Source organism: Oenanthe melanoleuca, chromosome 19, assembly GCF_029582105.1.
Source record: "Oenanthe melanoleuca isolate GR-GAL-2019-014 chromosome 19, OMel1.0, whole genome shotgun sequence".
NCBI classification, from domain to species: Eukaryota; Metazoa; Chordata; class Aves; order Passeriformes; family Muscicapidae; genus Oenanthe; species Oenanthe melanoleuca.
Genome location: NC_079352.1, coordinates 4,164,516 through 4,189,842, shown reverse-complemented (window position 1 = coordinate 4,189,842; position 25,327 = coordinate 4,164,516). Strand labels below are relative to the sequence as shown.

Genomic DNA, 25,327 nt, shown 5'->3' with positions numbered 1-25,327 from the left:
TGGGGGAAGTGGGCAGGAGGTGCTCCCTGCCTGCTGTAAGGGATGAAAAACTGCCTGGAGGGAGGAGTGCTGCTTCCCTGGCACCACCAACCCAGCCTCTTCCCTGTGCATGCATAGCAGCAGGGTCCCCTGACCCCCAGGCCATCTTTTTACATGTAGTCACCCCAAGAAAGATGTGGGAGAAGTTGCCCCTGTTGTAGCAAAGCTGCTGCCACTGCTGGACAAAAGGATTTGGTGTGTAGAGCCTGGATGTGCTGCAGCCAGAGGGCGGGAGGGATTCCACATCAGCATGACTTGCAGTCAGCCCTGGCCTTACCTCAGCTCAGCCCAGTGGTGCTGCCCTGGCACTTCACTTGCCTCTTGCTCCTGGCTGGCAGCCTGCCTGATCCACAGCTGCACTGCTGGGGGATGCTCCTGCTGGAAGCCAGGAGGGGAACAGCAGGGAGCTGTGCTCTCTCTTTTGGGAAGCTTTGTCATGCCTGGCCTTCCACACTGGTTTAAGGACAGGGGAAGTGTGGGCTGGTCTGGGGCTGTGACCTGCTGGGACAGAGCCATGTCTGCTGCATGTGGAGAGACAAGGGGAAATGTGTGCAGAAATAGGAGTGAGGGGAAAATTAGCATTTGGGCTTAGTTGTGTGGGGTGATTGCAGATGCAGTGCTGCTGAGAGCAAGGCTGTGCCCTGCCAGGGCTGCTGAGCTCTGCTTCCAGCAAGGAGGGACAAGGCAGCTGGCATCGATCCCTGCCCACACTGTCCCAGCTATCACATCTCTGTTCCAGCTGCCAGACTGTTCCTGGGACTGGTGTCAATGCACACCAGGGAGTCCCAGCAGGATCCAGATCCTGTGAGGTGTTTCCCGGCTCTCTGGCGGAAAGATGATCCCCTACTGTCTCCCCTTAATCACCGGCTTCTTTCAACCGCAGTGCCTGTCTGTGCCTGAGCTGGGCAGGTGCTGGGGTGGGTGGGACAGTTCCTGCCTGGAGCAGGGGCTGGGCAGGAGTCCCTCTAAGCCCCACTGCTAATGCCGACCCAGTGCCATCCTGGAGCTGTCACATCAGCAGGATTTGCCTCTGGTGCTCCACAGGACTGGCTGGGCCAGTTCTGGCCCCACTCTCCCAGAGAGCTGAACCCCCCCTTCTCCTCCCTCTGCTCTGGGAGAGCTGCTGGAACCATCCAGGTCCTGTGGCTGCAGGAGAGGGCCCAGCACGCTCACAGGGCTGCAGCTGCGCTGTGCCAGTGAAGATCACTCCAGGGGGATGCAAGCATGCAGCAATCTTCCAGGAAGAGCCCTTGGCCTCACATGGCTTTTCTATGCCAGCTCCACTTCACGTGGCTGCCGGGTGAGTCACGCAGCCCAGCCAGGCTCCTCACTGCCAGGCTGGAGACAGTCAGGTTCCCTTCAACTGTTCCCTGCACAGCTCTGGGTCTCTGGAAGAGCAGAGGAACCCATCCATGCGAGGGACAGAGCTGTGCTGTTCAAAGCTCAACTGGGTTGGTAGTACCCAGCAGGCTGAAAGGTCCCTAGAACAAAGTGAGCAGCAGGAATGTGCCCTTTCCCTCCCTCAGAACTGCCAGCCCTCCTCTGGGAATGGGGCACATCCTTTCCCACAGCCCTGGCCCAGGGGGAGTCCCATAGAAGAGCCAGCCCAGGTGTTCTGCGGCAGCAGTATACAGACCGATTTTAATGCACATACCACCCACATCACCACAGGAGGGACTTGTCCCCTCCCTTGCAACCCCTCCAGGCCAGCAGCTGCGAAGTGCAGCCACCCCTGGCCCTCCAGCTGCCTGCAGGGAAGCTGGCTTGGGCTGCTTCTCCATCGGCCGTGCCTCTGGCTTCAGCAGCATCCCCGCAGCTGGGTGAAGCTGTTGGGCTGGTCCAGCAGGGAAGCGCTTGTAGGCAGCAGAGCGGGTGAAGGCAGGGCCTGGGGCCAGGGAGCGAGCCCTAAGGCACATCAGAGCAGCTTTGGAGAGCCCAAAACTTCCAGGAGCCGGAGCCTGGGTGCCCCTTGGCGCGCACGTCTCAGTCTATCAGAAACTTCTCACCATCCACATCTCTCCCTGCAGAGCCCTTGCGCAGGGAGGGGAAAAAATCAGAGCGGAGGAGGCGGGAGAAGTACATGAGGATCATGGCATCGAGCAGCAGGAGGTTGGCGGTGAGGAAGGCACCCTGGCCCTGCACCTCCACGTAGCGGAGGAAGTACCAGGTGAGGTAAGCCTGGGGCGCCAGGCGGAAGGCAAAGTACATCAGCAGGTTGATGTACTTGTTGGCCTCGTAGAGCGCCGGGGAAGGCACGTTGCTCATCTTCAGCAGCATGCGCACCGTGAGGAAGATGTTGCTCACCTCCACCAGCAGCAGCAGCACTGCTGCCACCAGGAAGCGGCCAGTGACGATGAGCGAGACGAAGGCAGAGATGGCCTGGGACACACACACACAGAGCAGGGTCAGCTCGCCTTGCCCTGGGGAAAGCGAGTCCTTCCCTGCCCTCAGTCAGAGCATGCAGTGCTGTTCTCCCCACCCAGAGATGCCAGCAGGCACCTGAGCTTAGAGAAAACCAGTCTGGAAAGCCAGATCCCCCAGGACCAGTTGCACCTCCCTGTGCTGGGACGAGCCTCCAGCTCTTCCCCCTCCCAGCTCAGCAGCCCGTCTGGCTCCAGGCGCTCGGAGCCAATGCTGGCAGACGTCCTGCCCCGCCAGGCGCCCTCGCCGTGTTGATGCAGAGCCTACCTGGCAGCCAGGGCGAGGCACGGGGAAGGGCTCCAGCTTGCCCCGCCATAGCCCATGAAACCTGGGTGGGCTGAGCCCTGGGGTGTGTGGTAGCCCCCCATGCTGGCCATACTCACCATGGCATGGTGCACCAGGTACTCCCAAGACGAGCGGGACTGATGGTTGAAGATGATGTCAAGGGTGTCATGGATGAAGTAGCCTGTGGGATGAAGGAGAGCATTCAGTAGATCTGGCTTGTGTGCTGTGACCCACTGGGGAAAGGAGGAGCAGCGAGGAGGAGTAGGGTGGTGTGACTGTTTTTCAGGTGTCAGACACACCTCCACCCCGTCTGGGTATGGAGACACGGCTGTTCCCTGGGGGTTGGCAGCCTGTGGTCTCCACGCTCGTGATTAAGGCAGGAGGCATGGCGCTGCCCAGCCCTTGAGCCGGCGGCTCGTCCCGAGCCAGCATACCGGGCGAGGCTGAGCAGGGAGTGGGCTAAGTCCGGCGGCGTGGCTGCGGCCATTGCCCTGCGTGGCTCCTTACCCGAGGAAAAGCAGACCAGCAGGTGCCCTGAGACGCTGTAGCCGTCCTGGATGTCGGAGAGCAGCTCCGGAGAGTACCAGAGGCTGGGAGTGAGGAGAGGAAGAAGGGGTCAGCCTAGGCTCCGGGACGGGGAACACGGGAACCCCCGATCCCCTGCCCACTCCCCAGGAGTGCCCAGCTCGCAGCGTGTGCACCGTGCACCGTGCCCCGTACCCCCGCGCTGCCCGGTACCTGAAGAGGGCCCATAGCCCTGCCAGCACGGAGTGTGCGAAAGAGACGAGGAGATTCCTCCAGCGCCAGACGCGGCCGGGCCGGCTCCGTACGGCGGCGGGCTGTGGCAGGGCCAGGGCCAGCCGGCGCAGCGCCCCGAAGATCGCCACGCTGCCGGCCACCAGCGCCGCCGAGGCCGCCCGCCAGCCCGGGCCCATCGCGCCCAGTCCGGCGGCGCGCGGCCGCGGCGGCGGCGGGCGGGGCCGCGGGGCCACGCCCCCGACCACACCTTAGCATGGCCGCGCCCCCCGCATGCGCCCGCGGGGCCACGCCTTCCCATTGGGCACTCCCCCGAGCTGGCCACGCCTCCTCCCGCGCGCGCCTGGGCGGGGTTGGCGGGCTCTGAGGGGCGTGGCCGCGCTGGCCGCGCCTTTCATTGATAAGCGGCGCGCTGGCCCCGCCCCCCGTGTGTGTGTACGCGCGGGGCGGTGCGCGCACGTGTGCGGAGTGTGGCGGGTGTCGCACCGCGTGCGGCTGTGCGGGGCGCTGGGCGCGTTCCTGCTGGGCGGTGCTGCACGTGTGTGCCAAACACCGCACGTGTGGGTGTCAGATACTGCCCGTCTGTGCTGGTGTTGCGTGGCAGACGCTGCACATCTGTGCTGGGCCCTGCACATCTGCCACAGTGATGCACAGCTGGCGTGGGCCTCGCACATCTGTTCTGCGCCGTGTGTGTGTCCCTGGCACGATGCGGCTGTCGCCGGTGGCTGCGGCGCATTGTGTGGCTGGGGGGGCATTCCGGGGAAAACATCGTGTTTGGAAAAGTCGTGGGAGCAGCCACAAACACTCACCTCAAGACATGGGGGGTGGACCCACCACTCAAAGCTGCCCCCTAATACCAGGCTGCAGTAGGTGAGGCCGAAAACGCGGCGGGGTGCTGGTTCCTGCTTGGGGGTCCTGCCCCATCGCTGAAGGGCGCTGGCTTGAGAGCTGACCCCCCCCCCCCGGTGCTGAGCTGGCTGTCGCTAGATGGCAGCAGGGCCACGTGGCAGTGCCACCACTGCCACTCCTGTCACTGTCCCCACTCCAGGACAGAGGCCACTATTCCTGAGTACAGGGCAGGACCCGCTTCCACGCTATAGCCGCCATCACGGCCGGCCCCAGGGGTGCTAGTGATCCTGGGGGATCCAAAGCAGGTCTGGGGGGGCCAGGGAGGGGACTCGTGTCCCTTGTGCTGGCCCTGCAGCAGCGCAGCCCCCCGCAGTGGGTGCCCCTCCAGGCTCGGGACTGGAGGCTGCTGGGGACACGGCCACTCTCTGGGGTGCGGGGGGTCCTGCTGGCATCCCCCGGTCGGGGCGGCCCAGCGCACCCCAAACCTCTGTCTCTGGGTGCTACACAACAGGGTCTGGCTCCCGGTGGCACTGGGCTGCCACCCAAGCGGGGGCTGGCATTACTCCCCCCGACCGACGGGCACACGGAGCCCCCCAGGCATTACACGCGCGGCGCGGTTTGTCCGCCCGCGGACGCCGTAGCAGCGCGGAAGTGTTTCCATGGAGACGGGAGGAGCCGGGCCCGAGCATGGAGAAATACGAGCGGATCCGGGTGGTGGGCAGAGGGGCCTTCGGGTGAGGGGGCGCCGGGGATGGGCGATGGGGAGGTCTCCAGTCTTTCTGCCTCCGGCTGGGAGGCCTTTAAGGCGCGTCCCCGTGGCAGCGACACGCTTGTGGCCACGGCAGTGCGGGGTCGGCTGGGGTGTGGCACCCAGGGGGACACGGCACAGGGTGCGTGACACTCCGGGGCGCGGGGATTGCAGGCGACCTGTGTCACCCTGCGGTGATGGCCAGGCCCTGTGTTGTCCCCGCAGCATCGTGCACCTGTGCCTGCGCAAGGCCGACCAGAAGCTGGTGATCCTGAAGCAGATCCCCGTGGAGCAGATGAGCAAGGATGAGCGGCTGGCAGCGCAGAACGAGTGCCAGGTCCTCAAGCTGCTCAGCCACCCCAACGTCATCGAGTACTACGAGAACTTCCTGGAGGACAAGGCGCTCATGATCGCCATGGAATATGCCCCAGGTGGGCCGTGCTGTCCCCCTGTGCCTGTGACTGTCCCTCGGCAGGTCCAGGGGATGCCAAGCACTTGGCTGTCTTTGGGTCAAGCTGCTGTGGCCTCACGTTGTGCTCCTTGTAAAGATCCTGCGCTTTGCTCCACCCCCAGGAGTCCAGACGTGTCTCTCTTGAGGGGACATTTTTGTAGAAAAGTATCTGTGGTTCTTGGTGGACACCAAAGTGACCATGAGCAAAGTGACCAAGCATTGATGCAGGTTGTGGAGTCACCATCCTTGAAGATACTCAAAAGAAATTCTGGTCCTGGACAACCTGAGTAGCCCTGCTTGAGCAGCGACCTTGCAAGGTCCCTTCCAACCTCAGCCACTCCATGATTATATGCCTTACACCTGCTAACTATATCCAAAACAAGGAGATTTCAAACCCCTCTGCCCCTAATCAGCATGTTACCATCTGCCCTTGGCTCTAGTTTCAGGCACATTTCCCTGTGTCAACTCTGTTGGCCCCACATTTCTAACATTTCCAGTGGAGTTTCAGTGAAATCAACATTTGCATGAGGGTTTGCTAAAAGCTGTACATGAGCTCTGAATCTGGACCTCCCCTTCCCGACAGGGGCCTCTCTGTGCCACGTGGCCTCTTGGACTGCAAGAATTCTCCTCTGCAGAACAGGCTGATCTTGTTCTGCCGTGGAGGTTTATGTCCTCTTCCAAGAGCTGTAATTTTAGTGTTTCTTTTCCTGCTGCTTTTGATAATATGTCAACAGTAACTTCTCTGTGGCTGTTTCTTCCTCCCACCAACTGTGCTGCCATTGTTCAGGAGCATTGGAGGTTGTGCTGTGTATCCCACCAGAATGTGTTTTTCCCACATGCCTGTCTTGTTAGGATGCCAAAAATGGCAAAATCCCCTCAGTTTTAGGCAAGGTTTGTGCTGCCCTGTGCAGCTCCCCGTGCCCACAGCCTTTTGTTGTTCTTTGCAGGGGGCACTCTGGCAGAGTTCATCCACAAGCGCTGTAATTCCTTGCTGGATGAGGACACCATCCTGCACTTCTTCGTGCAGATCCTCCTGGCCCTGCACCACGTGCACACCAAGCAGATCCTGCACCGTGACCTGAAGACCCAGAACATCCTCCTGGACAAGCATCGCATGATCGTCAAGATCGGAGACTTTGGCATCTCCAAAATCTTGAGCAGCAAGAGCAAAGCCTACACAGTGAGTGGCAGGGGAGCTTCTTACCCCATGGCAGCAGGCTGGAAACTCTGGATTTGGCTCACAGCAGTCTCTGGGAAGTGGCTTAGGGCAATGCTGCTTTGTTCCTTGGCTGATATCTTTATGCCTGAGTTTGCTGTGGCTCTGTGGGCTGCAGAAAGGTAAAAAAGACCTGCCCAAAGCTGGGAGGGGATGGGGTGTCTGGGCCCACTGGTGAGGGCAGACAGGGTGGCTCCTGCAAGGGGTGGTGTTTGCAGACTTGTCTGACGCATCCTTAGCAAATAAATTCCTGCCTGTGCACTCCCATCCTGCCTTAATCTCCTTTCTTTGCTTGACATTTGAGTGTCTCCCCACCTGGGCTAATCTGAGCTGACGTTTGTATCATGCTCGGCACTCTGGGCTCTGATTCTCTCAAGTGGATAGAAGCAAAATTAGAGGCAATCACTGTATGTGTCACTGGAAAGGCAAATCCTCTTGTTTTTCACTGAGATTGTCAGGCAGCTGTTGATGCCAAGGGAACAAAAGCCCAGCTCTGTGGAGCTTTACATGGTGGTGTTCCAGCCAGCTCTGCACGAAGCCTTCCTCTTTTCACTGTGCTGTGGTAAATTTTTGTCTCTTGTAGGTGGTGGGAACTCCGTGCTACATCTCCCCAGAGCTCTGTGAAGGGAAGCCTTACAACCAGAAGAGTGACATCTGGGCCCTGGGCTGTGTGCTCTACGAGCTCGCCAGCCTCAAGAGGGCTTTCGAAGCTGCGGTAAGAGCGATGTGGTTTACACTTAGCACGGAGAGCCGTGGCCTCTCACAGAGGTGCAAATGTATGCTGGGATCACTTCTCAGTGGGCTGGGAAGTGTGAAGGCAGAGGGCAGTGCTGAGAACTCCTTCCTCCTTGGCCTCACCCCTGACTGCCCAGGCACTGTTTGTCTCTTGTTTTCTCTCCAGAACCTTCCTGCCTTAGTGTTGAAGATCATGAGCGGGACGTTTGCCCCAATATCAGATCGATACAGCCCCGACCTGCGCCAGCTCATCCTCAGCATGCTCAACCTGGACCCTTCCAAGCGGCCCCAGCTGAATGAGATCATGGCCCAGGCCATCTGCATCCGGCCCCTCCTGAACCTCTACACAGATGTGGGCAGCGTCAAAATGAGGAGGCGAGTGACACTGCCACCTCAGTGTCCCTTGGGAGGGGCTGCCACAGCCCATAGCATGTCTGACCAGCTCACTGCCTCCGTTCTGAGCTCCAAAAAGAGCCTTTTCCCAATGCAGCTCTCCTGTTCTGCCTAATGTGCAGCTGCTGCTGGCTGAGCTTGGCCTAGGGGCTCAGAGCCAGGCAGGTGCCATGGCAGGTGTGGGCTTGTCATCACAGTGACAGCAAACAGAGAGTTGTGAGCACAGGGGGAAGTGAACTGGTGCCAGCTCCCCTCTCTCAGGTTGTTTAAAGCACTGACAAAGCAGCGCTGTGAGTGATTCACCCGTGGCTTCTGCTGTAGCTCTGCCCAGACGTTCTGTGATCCAGGGCTCTGCAGGACATTAAAGGCTGGATTTTGGTTTGGCAGGCCTGAAAAACCCTTGGCTCCAGTGCCCACAGTGACCCACAGCCGGACAGGAGGACGGGCGAGCAGTGCCAGGCAGAGGGGTGAGTTCTGGCATGATGTGTTCAACTCCACTCCATTTGGAAGGATCCTTTCCTTTGGATGACACAAGTCACAGAGGCACTCAGGGTTCTGGAGAGAGGAACTGAAGAGATGTCCCTTCCCTGAGCTCTGGAGGAGCCCTGCAGCCCCTTGGACCAGCACTGGTCTGGAGCTATGCTGGCACCTGGACTGCCTGGTGCTGTGGTTTTCCTGTGGGAGGAGATGGATCCACATGAATGATTTCTCTGTGCCCCACAGGTGTTCGATGTGGTTCACCCAGGACAGGAATCCCACCTCCATTGTCATCCATCTACACGTGGGGCAGTGGGATCACCACCCCTCTCCGCCTGCCCATGCTGAACACTGAGGTGGTGCAGGTCTCTGCTGGCAGGACACAGAAGGCTGGAGTCACCAAATCTGGGAGGCTCATCCTGTGGGAGGTGAGTGACAAGGAACCTGGGACAGGCAGTTGCTGTGGAGCCTTGGTTGCGTGATTTCTGTGAAGGAGGCTTTTCTGCTCACTCACAGACCCTGGCACTGCCTCCTCCAGGACTGCAGTGCAGCCAGGATGTGGGTAATGCTGATAAGCCTGTGGGAAGGGGTTCCTCAGTGTTCTCCAACCCAGCTCTTCCATGGCTTCTCTCCATCAGGCTCCTCCCATGGGTGCTGCTGGGGGTCCTTCTCTCCCAGGAGCCACCGAGCAGCTCCAGCCTCAGTTTGTGTCCCGCTTTCTGGAGGGTCAGTCTGGAGTGACCATCAAACACGTGTCCTGTGGTGATCTTTTCACAGCCTGCCTCACAGGTGAGCTGCTGCCTCCTGCCTTCAACTGCCTGGGTCCCAGAACCCCCTAAAACCCAGTGGGACTGTCTGGGGACTGTGCTCAGAGAGGAACCAGAGAGATGCTCTGGGCTGGGGTGACACAGAGGCCTTTGTGGCCTCTCATGTAGCATCATTTGGAGGTCAGAAATGGCAGACATGGTCCTCCTGTGATGCCACACTGGTCAACTTGGTCCCAAACTATCTGGTGTGGGGAGGACCACAAACAGCTGGACTTAGATGATCTTATAGGTCTTTTCCGACCTAAATTATTCTATGATTCTATGAAATCTCCTGTGCTTGTTGTCCTGGTTGCATTGGTGTCACCTGAAACTAGAACTGACAGTGAGGACTGCAGTGTGAGGAGAATCTCTGACAAATACTCTGTTAGCATGCCATGGGCACATGCAGTGACCAGCAATGACTGGTGTCACAGTGAGGAGTCAGCGTGAGCTGCTGCGGGGCTGGTTGTCCTCAAACTGCAGGAAAGCAGGATTTGAAGCCCCCTCAGAGCAGTTCAGGAAGTGTTCTGGGTGGAAGGGGAGCACACACACCAGTCCAAGGCCATGTTTGTGGAGCAAAGCCCTCCCAGTGGTTCTGTAGGAGTTCTATTTGCTCTTCTGCTGGGGGTCAGGGCAGCAAACCACAGATACAGAGTGGGCAAACTCCATGGGCATGTGTTTATCCTACCTCCCCTGGCGTTTCCTGCCACCCCTCTGCTGGGCAGCTGCTCAGGGAGTGCCTCTGTGACTTTAACACCTTGACAGACCGTGGAGTTCACAGCTCCTGCGTACACAGCTGCAGCAATGTTATCTCAGCTCTCTTATCACTGCTGTTTGTTTGTTGAGCCGGTTCAGCGCAGTGAGGCTGCAGCTCCCTGGAAGCTCCTGCAGCTCCCTAGAACCTCCCTGGAAGCTTGTGGCCCCTGCAGCTCGTTCTGAGTCTGAATGGGTCCAATGTCCTGGGAGCCACGGCCAGCCCTTGGCTGTGTCACCTCACAGGGCCTCGTGCCTTGCAGGGCCTCGCTGTGGCACTGACAAGGCTCCTTTCTGCTCCTCCAGACAGGGGGATAATCATGACTTTCGGCAGCGGCAGCAATGGCTGTTTGGGGCACGGAAACTTCACGGATGTGAGCCAGGTTGGTGGAGAGGGTGCTGGGCGTGCTGCTCCCCCAGGGTAAAGGATGGATTGTGGCTTCTGCACCACGTGAGCGGGCTCATCCCAGCTCCAGGGATGTGCATCCCAGGCATGCTCTGGCATCTGACCCCCTCCCCCTCCTCTCTCTGTCACTGCGGGTTTTAAAAGATCCAACCTGCCTCTCTCTTTCTCTCCCCCCGCTACACAATGATCCCTTTGAGCGTGGGGGAAGTCAAGAGCTGCCTTGTGGTTGCTGTTGGCAGGCTCCCAGCTTGGAGCCTGCCTCCAATCACACACCTGCCTGCTTCACTCTTGGCCTGCAGCTGCCAGGGTTCACTGAGAAAAGTTATTTTTCAAAAGAGCCAGTATTTAAAGAAGAGCTGTGTGTTTCCGATTGGCTCAGAACTCTGGGGCTGAGGGCTCATTGCTCCCTTCCAGCTTCTTCCTTGCCTGCCCTCGGATGTGGCAGCAGCCCATGGCTTCCAGCCGAGTCCAGGCACTGGTGCCATTTGTCACTGTGGTCAGCTGGCCCGTTTGTTCCTGCTCCTCCCAGAGCCGAGCTGCTCCCTGCTTATGGCTGGGGAGGGGAGACCAGTTGGGAGCAGCAGCCAGATCCCAACAAACGGTGCTTTTCACGGGAGGAAGATAATGAGTATGAGGCGAGGTGTCAGATCTAACAGCAGGTCACAGCAGGGGCTGGGAGAAATGTGGAGATCCTGGTGCCTCCACACCCTAATGAATCTGAGCCGTTAACTCACAGCTCCTGCACAAGAGCCTTTGAGCCAAGCATCCTGCACCAAGCCCCTGCCTGCTCAGAGCAGGCATTCACAGCCCCTGGCACTCCCCACATGGGCAGGGGGGCAAATCCCAACCCTTGCTGAACCTCTTCCCTCTCCAAACTCTCGTGCTGGCTGCTTTCTTCCGCCCCAGAGATGTTTGCATTATCTTCTGTGCTGCGTGCACGTAGTCTCTTATCCCTTTGAAGACTGTTTGGAACAAAAAAAAAAAAAAAAAAGTTTCTCTGTTGTTTGTGTTGGATGAAAACTGGGATGCTGCCAGCGCTGTGTTGAGTCTGGGGGGGCTGGGTGGGAGGGCTGGGAGCAGCCGGGCAGGCTGGGAGGTCTCGGCTGACGGCTGCTGCTCTTCCCCTGCCAGCCCAAGATTGTGGAGGCCCTGCTGGGCTACGAGATGGTGCAGGTGGCCTGTGGCGCGTCTCACGTCCTGGCGGTCTCCAACGAACGGGAAGTGTTTGCCTGGGGCAGGGGGGATAATGGTAAGAGATGTCTGTTTGGCAGAGCAGGGCTTGTGCCTGTTCCCACTCCCCTTTGCTGGCTCTGCTTGCCCACAGTCCCCTCCAGATGTGCCAGGGTGGGTGGGTGTGGAAGAGCTGCAGCTGTTTTGCTCTATAGCAGGACCCCTGTGCTTTGATTTTTGCTGCTTTCTGGGCACTTGCAGCAGCTGTGTCAGTGCTGCCCTCAGTGGGGCTGTGCTCAGGGTGTGTGTTGCCATCAGCTGTTCTCTTCTCTGTTTCTCCTGCCAGGTCGGCTTGGGCTGGGCACCCTGGAGTGCCACAACTGCCCCCAGCAGGTGACAGTCCCTCCAGAGCACGAGGCTCAGAGGGTCATCTGTGGCATCGATTCCTCCATGGTCCTCACCGTGAAGAACCAGATTCTTGCTTGTGGGAGCAACAGGTAAGAGGGGTGAGGGTCCATGCTCCACATTTTACCCTCCTGGGCCTGTATGTGTTGTGACCAAGGGGCTCCAGAAGACATCCCTGTGTGATCCTAGAGATGTTCCCTGTGCAGGTGTAACAAGCTGGGCCTAGACCGGATCAGCTCAACAGAGGAGCCTTCCCCAGAGGACCAGGTGGAGGAGGCCACTGTGTTTGTGTGTGCCCAGTCAGCCCCCTTGAACCAAGAGCCCATTGTGTGTGCTGACATTGGTACAGCACATTCAGCTGCTGTCACAGGTGAGGGTGTGTGCTCAAATTCTGAGAGGGGGGACACTTGCATTTTCCCTGCCTTCCTTCTGCCTGTTTCCCATGGGCAGTCTCTCAAGAGACACCCTGCTCTGTAGAGCAGGATGCCCAGCCTGGAGACGGCAAAGAGCTTCAGGGTTTTCAGTGTGCCCCAAGTGACACCCAGTTGTGTCTCTCCTCTGTGCTGTCAGCCTCTGGCCACTGTTACACCTTTGGGAGCAACCAGCACGGGCAGCTGGGCACCAACTCCTGCCGCAACAGCCGTGTGCCCCACCTGGTTGTGGGGCTCGAGGCAATGAAGGTCACCGTGGTGGCTTGTGGAGATGCCTTCACTGTGGCCATCGGAGCAGGTGAGGCTGAAGCCCCCATGTCCTGGGCTGCAGCAGGCCCTGGCTGGCCTCTGCTGTGGCCAAGGCAGGTGTGCAGCAAGGTGTTTATATCCCTCTGCAGATGGTGAGGTGTGCACGTGGGGGAAAGGAGCCAGGGGACGCCTGGGCAGGAAGGACGAGGAAACAGGAGTGCCAAGGCCAGTGCAGCTGGAGGAGACACATCCATACCTGGTGACCTCTGTCGCCTGCTGCCACGGGAACACACTGCTGGCAGTAAAGCGTGAGTAAAGGCTTTGTCCCTGTGATTCCTGCCATGAGGACCCAGCCAGACACAATGCCTTGTGACCGGAGCTGTGCCGAGTAACCCTGGCACGTAAGCTCAGTGTTATTCTAGTCCTTCTTGAACTGTAGATGAATAGAAATAACTTCAAGCCCAAAATGATTCCCCTGCTGCTCTTCAGCTCTGTGACACTGCCTCTCCCACTGGGCGAGGGGAGCACAGGGATGGCAGAGGCCGTCTCGTGCACTCCCAGACAGGTAGGCTGGCCAAGCTGCGGCCAGCGGGGAGCTGGCATGCCAGCAGTCCACAGAGCATCCAAAAAGAGCAGCTCTCTAATTGATGCTGCTGAAATAGAAGCTGAGATTTGAGGCGTCATTTTGGCTGCTGCCTTTCCATTGTGGTTTGGAAAAGATAGCAATGGTTTTGTGGTTCCTCTCTGCTCGGGCCAAAGGCAGCATCATGGCTCGGTTAAAACGTGCCCGTGGCGTGACCTGCCCTTCCATTGCCTGGATGTACAACGGGAGCCTGGCCCAGACTGCTGCAGGGGCCTTTCTTCCTCCTCTGCTGTGCTGATTATGGCCTCAGCCTGGGCTGAGGGATTCCAGTCTCAGCCCACTTCAAGGAGGCTAATTACAGCCCGGAGGGGAGGAGGCCCGGCTGACGGCCCCGGCGCAGCGGAATGGGCCCTGGCTCTGTTCCTCCCCTGCAAGTGCCCAGCTCTCATGTGATGTGAGCTGCCACGTGAAGGGGACGAAAATGGCCGAGTCCCCAGGCTCAGGAACAAGTAGGGCATTTGTCATGGGAGTAAAGGGGTTTTGTCTCTGCAGGAAGACTGCATGCTGCTCTCCCCTTCCGCTGCTGGAGTTGCCCTGCACTCTGAGGCAGCTGGTTTGTGGGCTCCCACCTGCAGCACTGTAAGAGCAGGGACTGAGTGTGCAGTCCCACTGCTGTCCCTGTGCCCAAAACCTTGTCCTGACCCAGTACTGGGAGTGCAAGCTCAGCGGTGTAAGGGCAGCAGCCTTGCCTACCCCAGCATCCCTCAGCAACCAGCGTGCAAAAAAGCACTAAGAGCTCTGTAAAGAGCTGAGATTTGGGCTTTCACACAGCTCAATCTGCCTGGAAATTTCTCCAGCGAGAACACGAGGTCTGGTGACACATGTGATGTCATTGCTGCTGTGATCTGGCCTGGGAAGTTCTGGCACAGGCGAGCTGCCCTCCACCTTTGGGGTGGCTGTTCTGCTCCTCCCATTGGGGCCAACTCTGTTTTTGACTGGCTTGGGCTGCTGCCCAGGTTATCATGAGCTGCTGCTGCTCCCTTCTCTCAATCCCACTGCAAACAGAATAACTGTGAGAAGCCAGGCTGGAGAGGAGGAGGAGAGCACAAACCTCAAGTGTTTGCATGGGCTCTGTCTGCTGGGTGTTGCCTCGCTGTGCCACTACTGAGGTCCTGCAGTGGCTTCCTGTAGGGAAGGGGACAGGGATTTTGGTGCCCATCTGCTGGGTATCAGGCCTGTGTGGGGCAAAACACTTCTTGTAGCTTCATCAAGGTGGGGCCTCCAGCTAAATCTTGGTCTTTACCCTTTTTATTTCAGCTGTCGTGGACGAGTCGCCTTCCCAGTGAGTGAGAGCAGCCACATCCTGCTCTTCCTGCTGCCCATGGTGGCCTGGCTCAGACACACTCCAGGCTCCAGAGCTCCTTAGCTGCACTCTGACACAGCAGTCTGGAACCAGAGAGTTCCTAACGATGGTTCCCAAGGAACCAGAGCCGGTCTCACTTATTGAATTGTCACTGTGAACCTCCAGTGCCTGAGAGTTGCTGCCCTGGACGTGCCCAGAGCTCGGGTGCTGCCTTCAGGGGGTCACACCGTGCCTCTTCCCCTCCCTGCTGGAAGTGCCTTTGTGGAAGAGGAGCACAGAGGTTGTTTTTCTCTGTGGAACTGTTTCTGGTTACAAAGCCCAGGCTGACAGCTCCGTGTCTGAGAGAGCTGTCAGCCTTTGCACAGCAGCGTCTGGAGTCAGGGCCCCAGGCGCTGTGCTGGGTGACTAAATGCAAACCTCTTTGCTAATTAGAGAAGTCTGTCCTTTCCCATCCCCCCCTAAAACGTTTCACCCATTTATTGAGCACACTTTGGAGGGTCCTGTCTGCACGGCTGGCCGAGCTCAGCACAAGCAGCCTCCCTGTGCTGCACAGCTCTCCCCAGATGCCACCTGGAGCTTTCTAATTACAGTGTCCCCTGGCCCCAGGAGCTCGCTGGAGGATCCTCCAGCTGACATTTGTCCTCAGGCCCCTCCTGCTGCTGACCGGCTCACTGGCTCCCAGCTGAGCTAGGGAAGGCAGCAAAACACAGCCAGTGATCATCAGTACTTGAAGTTTTTTAACCCAGATTTGTCCAGGGAGCTGATGAGTTTTCACCAGGGGTCTTTGTGGGCAGGAGAAGCACATCCATGTGTTATGGACAGGAGTCACGTTTTTTGTCTCCAGAAGGGTCGTTTCCTTTCCTTTATTTTTTTCCTCATCTTTTCTTTTTTTAACTTACATTTGCCCTGGGCCATTTTTTGATGAGCTTCTGTCTCTGATCTGACATTGCAAATGCTCCTGCCTTTCACATCCATCTTTGTGCTGTTGCCAATCTGTTGTGTATAAAGTCGGTGCTTTCATAAGCTGGCTGAGATGAAATCTCTCTAATTATTTTTGTGATTCTTTCCTGTTTTCAATGAGGGAAACCTCGACGGGCTCTGGTAAAAGCCAACTGATCCCTCTGTCATGTGGAAGGTAATGAATTTCTGCAGCTCTCCTGCCCTTCCTTCCCTCGCCTCCCAGGCTCCAGCTGGGGAAGGGAGCAGGTCCCGTCCGGCCGGGAGAGGCGTGTGCAGCCCTGGCTGCAGACACAGCCTCCCTGTTTGGCTCCTGGCAGGGTGGGTGCACGGGTTTTTCCCTGCCTTTTTTGTTTCTTGTGGAGCTGCCTTTTCAGGCAGTTACACCCTGCTATCCCAGGAAGCCGACTGGAATTCAAAGGTTCTGCCAGTCCTTTGGCACTTTCCTGCGCTGCAGGTTACGGAGACGGCTCAGCGCGGTGTCGGGGAAGGTGCTTTCCCTTCCCAGACCAACCTGGGCACCAGGGCTGGGTTCAGTTGTCTCAAAGCCCCTCTGGGCCACTGCCTCTCCTCCCTGTGTGAAGCTGGCAGCAGCTCCAGCTGCTTCCAGCATCAGATTGCTCTTGCCTGTGTTCAGAGCTCTCAGGGCTCCTCTCGCCCCCGACCACATTCAAGCACACCCCATAGGAAGGGGCTGGTATTCCTCCTGCAGCCTTGCCAGGGCTGAGGGTTGGCTGGGACAGCAGTAGGCAGGACAGAGGTTCTGACACCTTTTGTTTTGTACCAAGGTGCCACTGCTTCAGAAGCCAAGCTCTTCCTGCTCCATCTGGGCTGCCAAATCCAGGGGTGCGGCCCCCCTCACCCAGTTCCTATCAGTGTACTGGTGTTAGGTGGATGATTTTATGGCTTTATGACACCTTTGCACTGCAATGCTGGCGCTGGAGGTGTCACCAGCTTGAATATTGAGATCTTTTTGCTCCAGACTAGGGAAACCAGTGTGGACCAGTGCTCTTTGTGCTGGGCTGGGGGCTCCAGCCCCTCGGGATTTCACAGCCTGGGCTCTCCACACAGGAGTTCAGCTGTGAAGCCCAGCAAGATCATTTGAATAATTTAATACCGGGCTGTGACCAAGCCTGGCGAAAGGGTAAAGGAAACAAAGAGGCCCCCAGCCCCGAGCAACAAAAGCTCCTGGAACGACAAGCCGAGGCATGTCCGTGCTGCCGGAGGCAGAGAGCAGCCCGGGCAAATAGGCCACTTGCATTCCTCACGTCTGCTGCTTTGTTTCCCTGCAGAAGCTCCCGGTGAAATCTGCAGGTCTCAGGGCTTCTCCCTTTATCCTCTTTTTGTTCCTGTGTTGTGTTGAGCTGCTGGTGGAGCAGTGTCCCCGCAGCTCTCCCTGCTAAGGAAAGGCAGGGCCGGAGGGCAGCGGGAAGGGGAGGTGATTTGGGATGAGGCTGCCGGGTCCCCTCTGGCCATTGTCACCCAGGGAAAGGCTGTCCCTGTTCCAAAGAAGATCCTGCTGACCTGGGACGATTACTGTAGCAGGAAACAGCCCAAACCGCCTGCTGATCCGGGAGCTGATTTATTTTGATTCCAGCACCTCTGTCGAGGTCGTATCCCCATTCCCACGAGGCTTTTGGCAGGAGTGCGGCTGCTGTCCCTCTGTCCGTCTGCCTGGATCCCTTACCCCTGCCCTCCCTGGGCACGGTGCCCCAGAAGCCGGGACTCTCCCCACTCCTTTCCCTGGGGCGAAAGGCTCCACCTTAACTTCTTTAGAAGCCGGAGCGTTGGTTTTCTGTCCCTCCAGTTTAAGTTAAATAGAAGGCGGAGGGATGGAGTAGCAGGGAGAGGGTGGGGAAGAGGACAAGAGGCCTCTCCGAGCTCAGATGGCTTCAAGAAGTGACCCATCATGGGAGACAGGGAACATATCACCTCCACAAAGGGAATTGCCCTGAGTGTCGCCTTTGTGTGAGACAAATGCCTGGCTGTGATGTTGAGTGCGGGGAGGGCTTTGCTCAGGGAGAGGGGAAAAGGAGGGATCTTTGTTTGCAGGGTCTGACACCTCCCAGCCGCCCTGCCGGCACAGCCAGCACCTTCTGATGGCTTTGTCAGCTCCTGGCTAATTAGCAGAGATGCTCTTCAGTGAGGTTAGGGAAGAATAATTTTAAAACATCAAAGAGAAGCAGTAAATAATGATAAAAGTCGGCTGTTTCATGGCTGTCATCGGAGGCACAGGCTGCCTGTGTTTACAGGACTGATGTGTCCTGTCTTTGGAGTCCCATCAACCCCCAGGATACCGAGGAGCTGTCCTTTTGGCCTGAACCTTGTCCCAGAGTGGTGTCCTGGGACAGATTTTAGCCAGGGCCAGGTCAGAGCGTGTCAGGGAGTGTCTGGGTTGTGCCTATCTCTTGTTTGAGACAGCCTGGCTCTGGGCTCTGCTGGCACAGAGTGGCAGAACCAGCTGGACCGTGGGGCTGCTGGTAGATCCTGCCCTGGGGGTGTCACAGCCCTGAGCAGACCGGGCTGGGGAGCACCTCAACCCCAGCTCAAGGTGCCTGCTGCTCCCCACTGCTCCCGGTACAGTTGCCCACTGTCACTTGTTTTTACCTGTCGGGTTCCCAGTATCACTGGGAGCTGGTTAAAGTTTAGCTCAGTGCTCTCCATCATCCGAGCAGCGACTCACATCTCTTGGAAAATACCGTGCTGATGGCAGCTCGTGCTCAGTGTACCCCAGTACAAGGTTCCCTGATATTTGGGAGCCCCAGTACAGCTCAAAACAACCTGCGATCCCTCAGGGTAACCCCAGAAATGAGCCACACATCCCCTCCCTGGCAGCTCTGGCAGCGAGCAGGCTGCCTCCCCCCCCGGGCTGCTGCAGGGTTTTATTTTAAGCAGAGCCTCTCGGGGAGAAGGGTAACGTGAGCTCCTTGAGTGACAAGTGATAGAGCTCGACTTGCTCAGCGTGTCCCCCAGGAATCCCTCTCCTCTGCCATTTGCTAATTGAAAACTGCTAACATTTGGGTCTGGAGCAACTGCCACCCTTAATGGGAAGCTGGCTGGAGTGAGCGTTGGTGGGACTAACACATGCTCACAGCCTGTCATCTGCTCAGCTCCATCTCTGGGGAAAGGGGCAAATACTCCCATATGCTGCTCTGATTTCTGAAAGAGGGGGCTGGAGCCAGACAGATTTGCTTTTATTCTCCCTCCTCCAGGCTCTTGCTCAGTTACAAACCGTGGCTGGAGGGAGGCTGTTGGCTGCAGCCTGGGGCGTGAGCTCCCAGCAGACAAAGACAAAGCGTGTGTCCCCCTCGTGCCTGTGGTGTTGGGGGCTCAGGGCAGCCCCTCCGTGTCCTGCTGCGGGTGGTGGCTGGGACAGATCTGCTCTCTGTGGTAGGAGCAGGACTGGAGCTGTATCCCAGCTCCAGCCTCGCTCAGGGGCACAGCCGTGGCCTCGGGCTGCCTGCGGGAGTGTGGCACCCCTGGGACGCCTCTGAGGCAAGAAGGGCATGTAGGGTCAGCGAGGACACCGCAGTGTGTGCCCCCAGAGCCAGCCCTGGGCCAGGGAGGCTGCAGTGGGTGAGGGGGCCGTGTGTGGTGTGATGTAGATGCTCCCCAAACTCCTGGGGCGGCTGTTCCCAGTGCGGTGGGTACCAAACCCCCCCAGAGGGCTGTGCCCGGTGCGGTGCTCCCCAAGTCCCCAGGGTGGCTGGCTCGATGTGCTGAACCCCAAACCCCTCGCAGGGGCTGTTCCCGGTGCGATGCTCCCCGAGCCCCCGGGACACCGGGGCCGCTCCATCCCCGCCGAGCGGCGGCGGCGGGGCGGGGAGGCGGGGTCCGGGCGGGGGGCGGCGGCGATGCCGATGCCGTCCCCGTCTCGGGGCGGGCTCAGGCCGGTCCCACCGCCCCGTCCGGCCCCCGGGCGGAGCCGGGCGCGGAGCGCGGAGCCGAGCGGGCGCGGGGCGGCGGCGGCGGGCGCGGGGCGGCGGCGGGATGCCGGGCTACGACTACAAGCTGCTGGAGCGGCCGCGGCGCCGGGTGCTGTGCCCGCTCTGCGGGAAGCCCATGCGGGAGCCCGTCCGCGTCTCCACCTGCGGCCACCGCTTCTGCGACACCTGCCTGCAGGAGTTCCTCAGGTGAGACCCCGCATCGCCCCACGGGCGACCCGGCCTGCGGTGACTGCGCGCACCCCTTCCCCCGTGGGGTGTCCCGGTCGCGCACCCCGCACCCCTCGATCCGGGGCTCCGCACCCCGCGGGGCAGCGGGTGCTCCTCGCCACCGGCACCCCCCCGTTCGCCGGCCCCGGGCTGCGGTGTCCGGGGTGCCCCGGAGAGGGGTGCGGGGTGCCCTGGGCCGGTGTAGGGGTGTACGGATGCCCCGGGCCCGGGAGGGAATGTGGGATATCCCGAGAAGGGGCGCGGGGTGCCTGGAGGTGGGGGGATCCTGGGGAAAGATGCGGGGTGCCGGGGGTGCTCCGGGCCGGGGAACGGCTGCGGTGTGCCCCGGGAAAAGATGCGGAATGCCCGGGGAAAGGTTTGGAGTGCCCCGGGAAAGGTGCGGGGCGCCCAGGGATGCCTCGGGCCGGGGAAAGGTGCGGGGTGCCCAGTGGTGCCCCGGGGCAGGGAGGGGGTGCGGGCGCGCCCAGCCCGTGACAGCCGCCCCGCGGGTGCAGCGGCCCGTGGCCCCTTTCGCTGAGGAGGAGGAGGAAGAGGAGGGCCGGGTGAAGCCCGGAGCGGCGAGTTTCGAGATTCGAACTTAACCCCTTCCTGCCCCTGCCCCGCCGGAGGAAGTGGCCGGGGGTGTTTTTGGGGAGACCTGTGCGGCCACCCCTGTGTCCCCGGGCCCACGGGTGAGCGCGACTCGGCCATGTGCGCTGGCTGGGAGCGAGGAGCCGGGGCTCTTCCGACCCCTGGGTTTGGGACCCCCAAGCCCGGTACCGGTGCCGGCAGCCGGGACACGCGTGCGGGGCCGGTGCTGTCCCGGTTCCCGGTCCCGGGGGTCCCTCGGGGCGCGGCGAGGGGCTGCCCGTGCTCTCTCCGGGCGGTGACAGCGTCATCCCGGGCCTTTCCCCGGCGGAGCGACCTTCGCCCGGGGACTGGGCACCACCGTCACCGGGGCCGGTTTCTGTGAAACCGGGCGTTCCCCGGTGCACGTGTCAGAGCGCATCTGTCCCCCCCTCCCCCGCACCCCTCCCGCATCACCCCCGCTCTGCCGGGGGAATGGCCTGGGGGGTTCCCCCCTGCCCCCCCGAGCACAACCCGTTTGTCCCGGATCAGTTTGGGGATCCCATGGGCTGAGCCATCCAGCCCCGCCGCGGTGCTGGGAAGGGGTGCGGGGGGATGTTGGGGTTCCCTGCCCCATCACCTCGCTGTGCCCCAAAGCGCCGTGAAGGTCAGAGGCAAGGACGGTCCCCCCGGGTGCTGCCTCAGCACATTCCCTGCCCGGCCAAGCGTGAGGAATGGGGAGGCTTTGTCGGGGATTAGGCGCTGGCTTCGGGTCATCGTCCCACTTTCCCCCCCAGCCCCAGCACCCCAGCACCGTGCACGGGGTGCAGGCACAGCTGGCAGCCCTGGGAAGGCAGCAGAGTGATCCCGGCCACGGGGCACTGCACGGGCTCCCCGGGAAGGGCCGGGTGCCCAGCCCTGTCTCAGAGCTCTTTATCTCGGTGGATCCAGGATGACTCCCACAAAAGCACCTGCAACAAACACAGTGGGCACGTGGCAGAGCTGATTGCAGCCGTTCCCCACGCGGATCACACCCCACAGGGCTGTGGTTCCTGGGGTTCACTTGCACACCCAGCACAGGGATGGTGGCCACAGGGGATGTGACCGTGCCATGGCCGGGCAGCCCAGGCTGGCACGTGCCTGGTGGCACTCCTGGCTCTGTCCCGGCCTCTCACATCCACTTGGCAGCTCTGGTCGAGGCCACGCCAGTGGCTGCCAAGGACATGCAGTGATTAGATGGACACAAGGGCTGTCCAGGCAGGACAGCCTTGTCCAGTGTCACTGCAAAGACACCAGAGCCACAGGGTCCCTTTGTGTCCCTGCTGCATGTCCCTGTAGGCAGCACCTGGGGTCTCCCACCCCAGTGTCCATCGGGGATGGTGCCTGGACACCCTCCCCTACTCCTGGGACAGCCATGTGCAGACCAGAGGTGACAGTGACTCCTGGCCAGCCTTGTCACGGGCCAGGCTGCCTCTTTAGCTGGGTCCCTGTATCCACTTCATGCTGCTCCTCTGCAGTTCAGGGCTGAGGGAACAGCTCTTGGGAAGTCCACCCCATCCTTGGGGCCCCGCAGGATGCGGACCCCCCCAGGGTGGCTGTCTGTCCCTGTCCTGACTCACCGTGGTGGCTGTTGGGGCCATTTCCTGTGGAGCAGGAGCCCCAGGGCTGCACATCAGGGCTGCACATCTGGCGCCCAGCTGTTGCCCTCCCCCACCTCCCCTGGGTCCCGGCACCTGGGGCTGTGGACGCCCCGGCCCCCTCCTGGCACCCTCCTTAATCCCAGGGGCCGGGATGGGCCAGGGGCTGCCGGGCTCCAGATGGTGCCACTCTCACAGCGGCTGGCCCAGGCCCTGGGGACCCCGGCTGGCGGTGGGGGGGTGTCTGGCGGGGGCATTTCCCAGCTCAGACAGATGGAGCAGGATTAGAGCCGTGGCTCCCCCAGGGTGGATTTGGTACGGGGTGAGCACTCAGCAGCGCAGGGACAGCGCCAGAGTCCTGGGGTGGGATGGCAGGGACCCGGTGGGACACGGTGGCTGTGTCACTGGTGACGTGCCACTCCCCAGCCCCGAGTGACCCCGAGCCTTCTGTGTCTTGCAGCGAGGGCGTCTTCAAGTGCCCAGAGGACCAGCTGCCCCTGGACTACGCCAAGGTGAGCCTGGCACAGGGATGGGTACTCTGCTCCAAGGGGACATCCCCAGCAAGGGGCCGTCCCCGGGCTCTGCACAGCGCCTGGCACAGCCACACCAGCCTGGCACGGGCGCCCGGGCGGAAGCAAGAGCCCTTTGTGCCGCGGGGCCGGGAGCGGAAACTCGCTCCGACAAAGGGCGCTTGTTGGTGTGTGCCCGGGGGGATCCGGCCCCGGGCAGCGTGCCCAGGGCTCCCAGCCAGGCTGTGCTGGGGGCTGTGTGCCCCCAGAGCCCGGTGCAGGATGCTGATACCCCACTGCTGCCCCTCCAGATCTACCCCGACCCCGAGCTGGAGGCGCAGGTGCTGAGCCTGGCCATCCGCTGCATCCACAGCGAGGAGGGCTGTCGCTGGAGCGGGCTCATCAAGCACCTCCAGGTAGGATCTGGGAGGATGGGGGGTGGGACAAATTTGTGCCCTGTGGCCTTTCCATCACCATCCCTGTGTCCACCAGGCCCATCTCGGCACCTGTGGCTTCAACGTGATCCCCTGCCCCAACCGGTGCAGCGCCAAACTGAGCCGCCGTGACCTCCCCGAGCACGTCCAGCACGGCTGCCCCAAGCGCAGGGTCAAGTGCGAGTTCTGCGCCAGCGACTTCACTGGGGAGGCCTTCGAGGTGGGCAGTGGGGGGGACACAGCTGGCTGGGGTGCCATGGGGTGTAGCTGGGATGTGTGGGCACCCCAGTGGGCTGCAGGGCACTATGGGGACACAGCCTGGGTATGAGGTCACTGGGAGAGACACACCATGGCAGGGACAGCCTTGGGGGGGATGTGGATCTGTGGACTCTGGGTCATTGTGCCCTCTGGCTGTGGGGGTACTGTGTGTCAGGGATGGCTGGTGAGGGCAGCCAGAGGGTGATGACACTGTCATGGTCCCCAGGGCCACCAGGGCACGTGTCCCCAGGAGAGTGTGTACTGTGAGAACAAGTGCGGGGCCCGCATGATGCGGCGCCTGCTGTCCCAGCACGCCCTGTCCGAGTGCCCCAAGCGCACCCAGCCCTGCACCTACTGCTCCAAGGAGTTCGTCTTTGACACCATCCAGGTGAGATGGAGCCCATGGGGACCCTCACCCTGCCAGCTCCCAGCCCAGCTGACAGCCTCTCTCACTCCCCAGAACCACCAGTACCAGTGTCCCCGGTACCCCGTGCCGTGCCCCAACCAGTGTGGGACGCCCAGCATCGCCCGGGAGGATGTGCCCACCCACCTCAAGGAGAGCTGCAGCACTGCCATGCTGCTGTGCCCCTTCAAGGAAGCTGGCTGCAAGCACCGGGTGAGTGTTGTCCCTGTGACCAGCCTGCCCTGGCATCTGAAGGCCTGGGGTGTCCCTATGTCACACCTGTGCCCCACAACACCCCCACACTGCTCCTGCCCTGACATCTGTCCCATCCCTTGAGCTCAGTCCCATCCATGTGGCTTCATGGCCTCACCCCTGTGTTTGCCACCCAAGTGTCCCCCTGTTACCCCAACCAGGTGTCCCTGTGCCACCCGTGTCCCCATGACACCCCAGTACCCCATGCTGCAGTGACATCTCCATGTTATCCCCACGGTGCCTTCTCTCCTGTCCCCACGCTGTCCCTGCCACCCTCCTGCTGACAGTCCCGCTGTCCCCGCAGTGCCCCAAGCTGGCCATGGGCCGGCACCTGGAGGAGAGCACCAAGACCCACCTGGGCATGGTGTGTGCCCTGGTGAGCCGGCAGCGGCAGGAGATCCTGGAGCTGCGTCGGGACATGGAGGAGCTGTCGGTGAGCAGCGACGGGATCCTCATCTGGAAAATCGCCGACTACGCCCGCAAGCTGCAGGAGGCCAAGGCCCGCAGCAACTACGAGTTCTTCAGCCCCCCGTTCTACACCCACAAGTACGGCTACAAGCTCCAGGTGTCGGCTTTCCTCAACGGCAACGGCAGCGGCGAGAGCAGCCACCTCTCGGTCTACATCCGCGTGCTGCCGGGCGAGTACGACAACCTGCTGGAGTGGCCCTTCTCCTACCGCGTCACCTTCTCCCTGCTGGACCAGAGCGACCCCTCGCTCTCCAAGCCCCAGCACATCACCGAGACCTTCCACCCCGACCCCAACTGGAAGAACTTCCAGAAGCCGGGAGCCTCGCGCAGCTCCCTGGACGAGAGCACCCTGGGTTTCGGCTACCCCAAGTTCATCTCCCACGAGGACATCAGGAAACGGAACTACGTGCGGGACAACGCCATCTTCATCAAAGCCTCGGTGGAGATCCCCCAGAAGATCCTGGCCTGAGCCCCGGAGGGGGCCGGGATGTGACCGGGGCGCCCGCCCAGGGGTGCCCCGGGTGGTGCTGAGCCCCCGCAGCCGGTGTCCCCTGCCGTGGGGACACTGCTGGGGTGCCGTGGTGGCTCTCAGGGCAGGCAGGGACCGGGCTGATCCCTGGCCTCTCCTGGGGCTGGGACTGTCCAGCAGCCCCTTCTCAGGTGCCCGGGGGTGCCGGGGGGCTGGGCCCCCTGAGCCCCTCCCCAGGTGCCCAGCCTCGCTGGGGACCCCGCAGGACCCACTGCCCAGAGCCATATTTTGTAAACTGGTGCTCTCCAGGTTGTTATTTATTACCCCGGGCTGGGGCTGTTGCCCCCTCCCCACATCTTTTTCTTCTCAATAAACTTTTCTTGTATTTATTAGGGCCGCCTGAAGCTCCTTGCTCTGGGTCGGGATGGCAGGAGCGGGGGATGCTCCTGGCTGCAGCCGTGGGTGCTGGGGATGGGGAGAGCCGGGTCTGGGCTGGGGGGCACGGAGAGGGGTAATCCCTGACCCACATCCCGGCAGCAGACGCCTCAGATGGAGCCGGTTAATTCGGTAATCACCGGCAGCAGCGGGCATGTGCCGGGCTGGGGGGGGTCTCCAGCCCCGGGGGTTGTTTCCCTGCAGATCTCCCCTCTGTCCCACCCTCGTTAGCGCTGGGTTAATTAGCG

The 25,327-nt window shown here is 60.8% G+C and overlaps 3 protein-coding genes across 4 annotated transcripts; 2 read left to right on the top strand and 1 right to left on the bottom strand.

Annotated features, from left to right (window-relative positions):
- Positions 1–1,652: 1,652 nt before the first annotated feature.
- On the bottom strand, positions 1,653–3,735 carry TLCD1 (TLC domain containing 1). 2 transcript variants are annotated; one of them, XR_008841839.1, is made up of 5 exons: positions 3,484–3,735; positions 3,253–3,335; positions 2,844–2,926; positions 1,770–2,418; positions 1,653–1,738 (listed from the first exon to the last, which is right to left on the bottom strand). XR_008841839.1 is itself a non-coding variant. In XM_056506488.1 (4 exons), exons 1-4 carry the CDS (start codon positions 3,678–3,680, stop codon positions 2,023–2,025), a joined length of 759 nt encoding a protein of 252 aa, XP_056362463.1. In that variant the 5' UTR covers positions 3,681–3,735; the 3' UTR covers positions 1,653–2,022. The 2 variants fall into 2 exon arrangements, 1 of the variants encoding a protein (XP_056362463.1); XM_056506488.1 differs by having other exon boundaries at positions 1,653–2,418.
- A 997-nt stretch (positions 3,736–4,732) lies between these two features.
- On the top strand, positions 4,733–15,657 carry NEK8 (NIMA related kinase 8). Its single transcript, XM_056506487.1, has 15 exons — positions 4,733–5,084; positions 5,324–5,529; positions 6,497–6,729; positions 7,349–7,480; positions 7,667–7,875; positions 8,281–8,360; positions 8,617–8,798; positions 9,009–9,159; positions 10,236–10,312; positions 11,467–11,584; positions 11,852–12,002; positions 12,117–12,280; positions 12,481–12,639; positions 12,740–12,898; positions 14,491–15,657. The coding sequence occupies exons 1-15, from the start codon at positions 5,038–5,040 to the stop codon at positions 14,517–14,519; spliced, it is 2,097 nt and encodes a 698-aa protein (XP_056362462.1). The 5' UTR covers positions 4,733–5,037; the 3' UTR covers positions 14,520–15,657.
- Positions 15,658–19,435: 3,778 nt separating this feature from the next.
- Positions 19,436–25,036, top strand: TRAF4 (TNF receptor associated factor 4). Its single transcript, XM_056506486.1, has 7 exons — positions 19,436–19,626; positions 22,312–22,363; positions 22,672–22,776; positions 22,853–23,014; positions 23,279–23,440; positions 23,513–23,668; positions 24,012–25,036. Exons 1-7 carry the CDS (start codon positions 19,484–19,486, stop codon positions 24,642–24,644), a joined length of 1,413 nt encoding a protein of 470 aa, XP_056362461.1. The 5' UTR covers positions 19,436–19,483; the 3' UTR covers positions 24,645–25,036.
- The last annotated feature ends 291 nt before the right edge of the window (positions 25,037–25,327 follow it).

What these genes read in the sequence shown, in the direction of transcription:
- TLCD1 (XM_056506488.1), bottom strand. Translation starts at nt 3,680, where the DNA reads ATGGGCCCGGGCTGGCGGGCGGCCTCGGCGGCGCTGGTGGCCGGCAGC. An exon ending in GGGCTATGGGCCCTCTTCAG is followed by an intron (nt 3,336 to 3,483) that starts GTACCGGGCAGC and finishes CCTCACTCCCAG; the next exon opens with CCTCTGGTACTCTCCGGAGC. An exon ending in ACCTGGTGCACCATGCCATG is followed by an intron (nt 2,419 to 2,843) that starts GTGAGTATGGCC and finishes TGTGTGTCCCAG; the next exon opens with GCCATCTCTGCCTTCGTCTC.
- NEK8 (XM_056506487.1), top strand. Translation starts at nt 5,038, where the DNA reads ATGGAGAAATACGAGCGGATCCGGGTGGTGGGCAGAGGGGCCTTCGG. An exon ending in GGCAGCGTCAAAATGAGGAG is followed by an intron (nt 7,876 to 8,280) that starts GCGAGTGACACT and finishes TTGGTTTGGCAG; the next exon opens with GCCTGAAAAACCCTTGGCTC. An exon ending in CACACTGCTGGCAGTAAAGC is followed by an intron (nt 12,899 to 14,490) that starts GTGAGTAAAGGC and finishes TTTTTATTTCAG; the next exon opens with CTGTCGTGGACGAGTCGCCT.
- TRAF4 (XM_056506486.1), top strand. Translation starts at nt 19,484, where the DNA reads ATGCCGGGCTACGACTACAAGCTGCTGGAGCGGCCGCGGCGCCGGGTG. An exon ending in TGCCCCTGGACTACGCCAAG is followed by an intron (nt 22,364 to 22,671) that starts GTGAGCCTGGCA and finishes CTGCCCCTCCAG; the next exon opens with ATCTACCCCGACCCCGAGCT. An exon ending in AAGCTGGCTGCAAGCACCGG is followed by an intron (nt 23,669 to 24,011) that starts GTGAGTGTTGTC and finishes CTGTCCCCGCAG; the next exon opens with TGCCCCAAGCTGGCCATGGG.